The sequence below is a fragment of the Lactuca serriola genome, chromosome 5 (genome assembly GCF_051521515.1).
Source record: "Lactuca serriola cultivar US96UC23 chromosome 5, Lser_US96UC23_V15, whole genome shotgun sequence".
Lineage (NCBI taxonomy): Eukaryota > Viridiplantae > Streptophyta > Magnoliopsida > Asterales > Asteraceae > Lactuca > Lactuca serriola.
In genome coordinates, this window is record NC_136412.1 from 316,431,922 (window position 1) to 316,439,287 (window position 7,366).

Genomic DNA, 7,366 nt, shown 5'->3' on the forward strand with positions numbered 1-7,366 from the left:
CTATAAGTGGTATTTGTACATACTACTCCATCTGCAAAATCATAGTCTAAATGCAACCATTTCGTAGTCAGATTTCTAATTCATACTCAAACTTTGAAATGACTACACATTAATGACAAGTCAATGTAGTAACCTGCAAATCGTAGTCAAACACTTAGGTGACAAGACATAAATGACTGTTTGACATGATAAGTCACTGCAGTAACCTGCAAATCATAGTCATGTATTTATTATTATAAATAGATGTTTAAGCTCTACTAACCAAACACCCATATCATCTAAGTGAAATCAACTCCCATATTTAGAAATGTCGTCGAATGCAACAACTTCTTCGAATGAAGTACCTGGTTCCAACTCTGAACGACCATGGACGACAAATGAGGTGTTGGTTCTAACACGATGCTGGCTAAGTGTTAAGGAGGGTGTACCATTACTTGCTCCACCGCATTGCCTAGTAGGTGATGAATGGACCCGCATAACAACTTTGTTCAACCATGAGATAAGAGAAGGACAACAACGACTACAATCAGATGTTGTTAGTAAATGGATGGATGTAAAGGAAGAAGTCACATGGTTTAATCGAGAGTGTAATTATGCGAAAAGTACCAGAGTTCGTTGTCGAGACGAGGAAGAGTTCTTGGAAGTTGTCAATGATTTTTACATCTTGGAGCGTGAAGGCAGAGACTTTGAATATGAAGACGTTTGGAAGGTTGTTAAAAATAATCAGTATTTCATGTAGTCCGCTCTATTTTTCTTTCTAAATAACCCATGGACCTGTTTTTTATTTAAATGCTTTGTTTGTAGTAATGTTTTAAGTTTAATGTTTTATCTAATGGTTGTTAGTTTAATGTTTTAAGTTTAAGGCGCAGAGTTGGAATATTTGTAATGTTGTAAGTTTAATGGTTCATGGAAATGTTGTTTGTAACATCCCAAATTTCGAGGCCAAAAATTTCATTTTTAGAATTTAACATGTAATAAAGTGTGTTACTAAAACATTGTCAAAGTTACATTAATTATAAAACATAAGGTTATGTCTCAAAACAATATCATCGGAAACAAGAAAATCAGAGTACGATCCCAGGAAATCTAGTGCGGAAATCATGTGTGTGATGCGTCGTTATGCCGCCGGCTCTTTCTCCTTTGACGAAGAGGTACCTAAAACCACAACTAAAACTGTAAGCACGAAACTTAGTGAGTCCCCCCATCATACCACATACCATACAATACCATCGGTATCTTTCAACCGGTAATCATCATCGGTATCTTTCAACTGGTAATCATCATCGGTATCTTTCAACCGATAACTGGGGTCTATTCCACCCCCTACTACTAGCAAACAACAACAAGGTATAAGCATACAATCAGGCATATCCGAGTGCTGACCTACCCTTCGGTCCTAAAGACCACTGTCAGGGAAAAACTATCCCTATCATACACGTAACATATCATACAGATATATCTCATAACCAAACACGTATCCATACCAAGATAATTATCACAAAGACAATCATCTTCTAAAATACTCCTACTTGATGAGCCGGCATTGTGGCCTTAGACCCACCCTTACTGGAAGGTAACTCACCTCAAAAGGCTGACTGCTGAAAAGCTGATCTGCAAATGTCTGACAGTTGCTCTGGTGATCCCTTGGCTATATTCTCATAAAACACTTAATCAGACATTGATACTATTCCCAGGGTAAAATGACTATTTTACCCTCGACCGATTCCAAACCAAAGTCAAGTCAAAGTCAACTTCCAGTTGACCCGACTCGACGAGTTGGCTTGCCAACTCGTCGAGTCCATATCCACTCGATTGTCCTTACTCCCGTCTCTACTCATCGAGTTAGGCATTGACTCGACGAGTTCACTTCCTAACTGAATACCCAATGGTCCTTCATCCAACTCGCTGAGTTAATCTTCATCCGATGAACACGTTCTGTCCTCGACTCGCCGAGTTGATGAACAACTCGCCGAGTTCTATGAAGATTGCCTTGGACCCGCCGAGTTAGGGCATTGACTCGCCGAGTCCCTCCATTGTTTGAGTCTGGCTTCCGACTCACTGAGTCCACCTATGGCTCACTGCTCCACTCGCCTACTCGAAAAGGGGAAAAAATCGGGGACTCGCGACTCGACTCGCCGAGTCCGAAGAACAACTCGTCGAGTCGCATACATGCAATCTCTCTACACTCGATTCTGCTTGAATCCAGTGCATTCCATTCATAGATCTGGGTTCCTAGGACTCGGTTAACATGTAAAGTTTCCAACTTTACGTGTATATAATCATCAATGGGGATTCTAAGGCTCAAAACACACTAAAAGGGGTAGATCTAGGGCTTTCATACAATATGGCCCCATAAAGGTATTAGATCTAGGCTTCTGGAACTCGAACATGACCAGATCTAGCAGCTATTTAACCCGTTATGATCCCTATACTACTAAAAAGCTTGGAAATGGTTCAAAGATAGCTTTATGGTGTTCTAATGGGGATTTGAGCATAAAACAAAATAGATCTGAATTGTACCTCAAAGAATTCTGGATTAAGTCCTAGATCCTTGCTCTTCACCTTCTGTTTTGGTCTTTCCTTCCTTCTCTTCTTCAATCTTCAAGGAACAAGCACAAGAACACTTCAAATCACAAGGAGAGGGTTAGGGTTCAGTACATGATGCTCTGAGGGTGAAGGAGGCTAACTTGGGGCGCATAAGAGGGGGGGTGTTTAAATAGGGTGCAAACCCCTGAAATTAGGGTTTCTTCCAGACTGGTGGACTCGCCGAGTCCAGAATATGGACTCGCCGAGTCGCCAACATAAACGTGCTCCAAATCTCGTCCCTACTCAGCGATTCTAACCTATGACTCGCCGAGTCCAAGGCTAAAAATGTAAAATACTCAGATAAATCATACATACCAGGAACCAGGTGCTACATTGTTAGTAATGTATTGTATAGTGTCGTTAACACTAATGCAACCAACATTTATTTATTCAAATTAAACAGAGGAGGTGCATCCAATACAGACGTAATACACGAAAATAACCTAGTACCCACCTATTAAATAGAAATAGATATTAAATAAACGGGACATATTTAAAAATATTCCAAGGGGCTTCAAACTGAAATTCATATCCGTCACTTAATGACTTGTACTCCTCCTTAGCAGCTTCCAAGATGACGTCCTCAGTAGCATTTAAACAGGCATCGTCAATTTTGGTATAAAGATCGTTGAATAATAGAACTTCAATTTTCATTTCATACCATCTTGCTAAGATGTCCAGTTCGTCACGATCGTTTGCTGTAGTCATTCGGTTTTCAACATTGAAGATATTGGTTAAACGAGTCCAAAACATTGGATCGTTCAACTTGCTGGTCTCGTACACATGAATATATGCATGTGTAAGAACCAAGAACTCCTCATTGCTCCATGGTATTGAACTCATATTTAGTGAAATGTTTTTTTTAAATGTTTTTTTTAACTAAAATTCTATTTATAGTAGTTTATACACAATATCACAGTCCAATCTTCTAATTATGTCAGCAATTCATAGTCCAACTTAACTGAAGAACGCAGTGTACTAACTAATAACACAAGAGATCACTGTTCAAGTTGACAAGCCATTGCACCAGGATGACAACACAATACATTGCTACTTGAGTTGACAAGCCATTGCGCTGGGAAAATAACGAGTCACTATAAATAGTTGTTCATACCCTTTTTAATTGTATCGCATTAATTTTTCCCCTTGCAACTATGGACTCACCTTTACCATTTAGATGGAGCAACGAAGAGGAGGTCACTTTGGTTCAAGCTTGGATTGTAACTGTAGAGGACGATTTTCCACCAGGTCCGCCAGAAGTTCGCGCTGGATCATTTTGGTCTCGTGTCTGTCATTTGTTTCACCATCAAATGGGGCGTACTCAATATCAAAGAAGAAGAGATGTCAAAGCAAAGTTTATGGATTTGAAAAAAAAGGTCAAGCATTTTCAACGTATTTATAACGAGTTGGATAATGAACATGCAGATATGGATGAAGACATTCTCATACAGGTGGCTTTGGAACTATACGGTTTCGAATCTGATGGTAGAGAGTTTACCCATGGAGATGAATGGAATCTTTTAAAGAATGTCCCTCACTTTTAATATGCATGTTGGTTAAGTTGTGTGTTTTTCATTAGTTTCGTTGCTTGTTTTTGTATGTGTGTTTTGTCAGTACTTAATAAATCTCCCTTACTTTTAATGTATGTTGTTTCCTCAATGACGATTAAAAATGAATTAAGATAACACGTCCATAATCAATTCATTAAAACCTTAACCCATAACTAGTACATAACATAACATAAAATGCAACGTTGTACATAAATAACTAATACATAATATAACATAAAATGCAAACGAGGTACATGAATAACTACTTCTTTTAGGGAGGTAACAGGACCACCCTTTCATTTGGAATTTCCCAGTGCACATGTGATGGTACAAAATTCACCGACTCAGATCCAAATGCAACACGGTACACGGCAGCAGAAAACTTATAATTCAGGTAACAGGACCACCCTTTCATTTGAACCATTTCCTGAATGGCTTCAGACGTACAAGTTCTTAGAGATGCTATAGCGTGGCCACATGGTATACCGCTTTTTTGCCATTTCCCACAACTACATACCCTACGTTCAAATTGTACTTTGTTGGTGGCAAAATTGTTATCGACTTCAAATGTATCCGCATACAAACGTTTTGCCACCCAATTATAAGACTTGTTTACACGCTTTTGAACCTTAATCTCAACATAAGGGGTCACCCCACCAGACAACCTCCCTGCAATATTTTTTAATTTTAAAATAATAATACAAGAAAAAACCAAATATAAGTATGAAGTTACCTGCCACTTCAGCCCGTTCACCATACGTTGTTTGTATCGACGTATTGATTAACTCAATTATCGTTGTTATAGGAAACTCACGTGTGGACGTGGATATAATTTTCAACATTTCAGGGACATCAATCGATTTAACATTGTAATGTACTTTTGGGAAAAATGCTCGTGTCCATTTTAGAAATTGCTATATCGTCAAGCCAGAAAATTGGACTCCTAAGCAAGGTGCAGAAAGTTGGTTTCCTACATGCATTTTGCAACCTTTCCAGACACAAGTAAAAATCATGAACACTATATGCATTGCATGACTTCCAAAACAACGTTTCGACTTCCGTATCATTATGTCTGACAGAATCTCGTATTTTTTTGGCTATATCTTTAGGACAATATTCATGATACGAATCTGGGTAGACACTCTGAACAGCAAAGTCTATTTTATCACATAGATTGCTTATGAAACCAACCTCTGTATCCTCACCTAAACACTCTTTTAACTTCATCATGAACCATCTCCACGATTCTTCACACTCTAAGGTTCCCAAACCAATTGCTAAGAGTAGGGGTTCATGGTTTCCATCCAAAGCCACTACGAGGTACATTGTTGTCAGATAGTTGCCAATTAAGGGTAAATAACCCACATATATTAACGGTATCATGCACCTAAGGAAGGTACGAATCTGTATAAAAAACAAACATATATTAGTGATAAGTAAAGATAAACGAGATACATTACCAAGAAATATTATATAACTCAATGAAACAATTATGTTATACCACGCAACCTAAAGCCACAAAACAGAATTGAATGCGGTTGGTATCCGTTTTCTTAATGGATGTGAAGGTATTAGGATTTGTTCTTTGAATATTATGCAAGAATATTGGTAGCTAAGAAAAGCTTCTTTCGGTGTAAGTACTCATTTTCACACCCGATGAAAGTGTTTTACAATCATCACACAAATCCAATTATAATTATATTGAAATTAGTGTTTCTCTACAGTTCATACTTCATAGTTCAACTTTTTAAATTCATAGTCAAACCAGTTTATTTCATAGTCAAAAATCACTGACCGACAAGACAAGACAAGCCAATGTACTTGTCTGCAGTTCATAGTTCAACTTTTTGAATTCATAGTCAAACCAATTCATTTCATAGTCAAACATCATTGATCAACAAGACAAGACAATGTACTTGCCTGCAGTTCATAGTTCAACTTTTTGAATTCATAGTCAAACCAATTCATTTCATAGTCAAACATCATTGATCGACAAGACAAGACAAGAAGAGACAATGTACTTGTCTGCAGTTCATAGTTCAACTTTTTGAATTCATAGTCAAACAAGTTCATTTCATAGTCAAACATAATTGTTTGTAATAAAATTTCTTCTATAAATGGGTGTAAAGTCATTCCATGAAATTTATCTGAGAAAGTAACTCCTATTTAATAGAAAAAATAAGGCGAATGGCATACTGTAATTGCGGAGGTGAACGTATCGTTAGGATTTCGGGTACATCTAAAAACCCAGGAAGATTGTTTTACGCTTGCCCATATTTAGTATTATGTTCTTAACGCCATTCATATTTACACCCTCATGTTTACATGCCAACAATTCTTATTGTCAATGTTTAAATTTACAAGGACCAAAATGCGGGTTTATCAGTTGGGTTGATGAAGAGAAGGATCAATCATCTATGGTGATAGCTAAAGTAGCTAACTCTAATAAGCTCTTTCAATAAGAAAATAAGAAGTTAAAGATAGCGTTGGTTTGTAGTTGGGTGTTGTTTATGGCAGTTCTTGTTTACAAGTTGTAAGCTTTTTAATATTGTTTTGATAGTTTTGGAGTTGTGAGGTCAATAAATTGTTGTATTTGTTGTTATGTTTAGAACAGTGTACTTATAACGTTAAAAAAAATGTTGGTGTCAATATAATGTTGTAAGTATTGAGAAGTTATTAGTAGGTCATTAAATTGTTGTAATTGTTGTTATGTTTAAACTTTTGTATTTGTAACGTTAAAACTAAAAATAGACTAATGGTGTACTCGTTTGTAGTTGTAACGTTAAAGCTAAAAATAACCTAATAATCAAATCCAACATTAATTTACATATACAAAAATATAATCCAACTACATAAGACTAAGACTCGACCCCCAATAAATTTTTGTCATCCGTTGGCGAAACTTTAAAGCTGCGTTCCTTGGGTCAATAAGTTCACGTATTGGTTGACCTGAAACTAATTGTTCCATAAACATACAAACAAAAACACCACAATCTCCCAAATGACTACTTTGTTGCGAAACATTTTTTTCATAAATGAATTGCATATTCAATGGAATCTTTGGGATGTTCCTCCGAGCCTAATAGTTAATCTTGTCTAAATAATTTGCCACCCGAGATTCAAATTTGGTAAAGGTTCCATCAGATTTGAATTTTTCATAAGCCACTCTACCGAGACTGTCATAAATATGGACGTCCATTGACGTTAATCGTAGTTCCCCAAATAACGAG

At 37.0% G+C, this 7,366-nt stretch overlaps 1 protein-coding gene across 1 annotated transcript; it reads right to left on the reverse strand.

Moving 5' to 3' along the window:
* Window positions 1–4,407: 4,407 nt before the first annotated feature.
* On the reverse strand, window positions 4,408–5,462 carry LOC145050868 (uncharacterized). The gene is made up of 3 exons (XM_078999059.1): window positions 5,111–5,462; window positions 4,870–5,013; window positions 4,408–4,805 (listed from the first exon to the last, which is right to left on the reverse strand). Exons 1-3 carry the CDS (start codon window positions 5,460–5,462, stop codon window positions 4,408–4,410), a joined length of 894 nt encoding a protein of 297 aa, XP_078855185.1.
* Window positions 5,463–7,366: the final 1,904 nt, after the last annotated feature.

Coding starts and splice junctions, on each gene's coding strand:
- LOC145050868 (XM_078999059.1), bottom strand. CDS start 5,462: ATGTACCTCGTAGTGGCTTTGGATGGAAACCATGAACCCCTACTCTTA. Junction 5,014..5,110: donor GGAAAGGTTGCAAAATGCAT/GTAGGAAACCAA, acceptor TTTTCCCAAAAG/TACATTACAATGTTAAATCG. Junction 4,806..4,869: donor TGAACGGGCTGAAGTGGCAG/GTAACTTCATAC, acceptor AAAATATTGCAG/GGAGGTTGTCTGGTGGGGTG.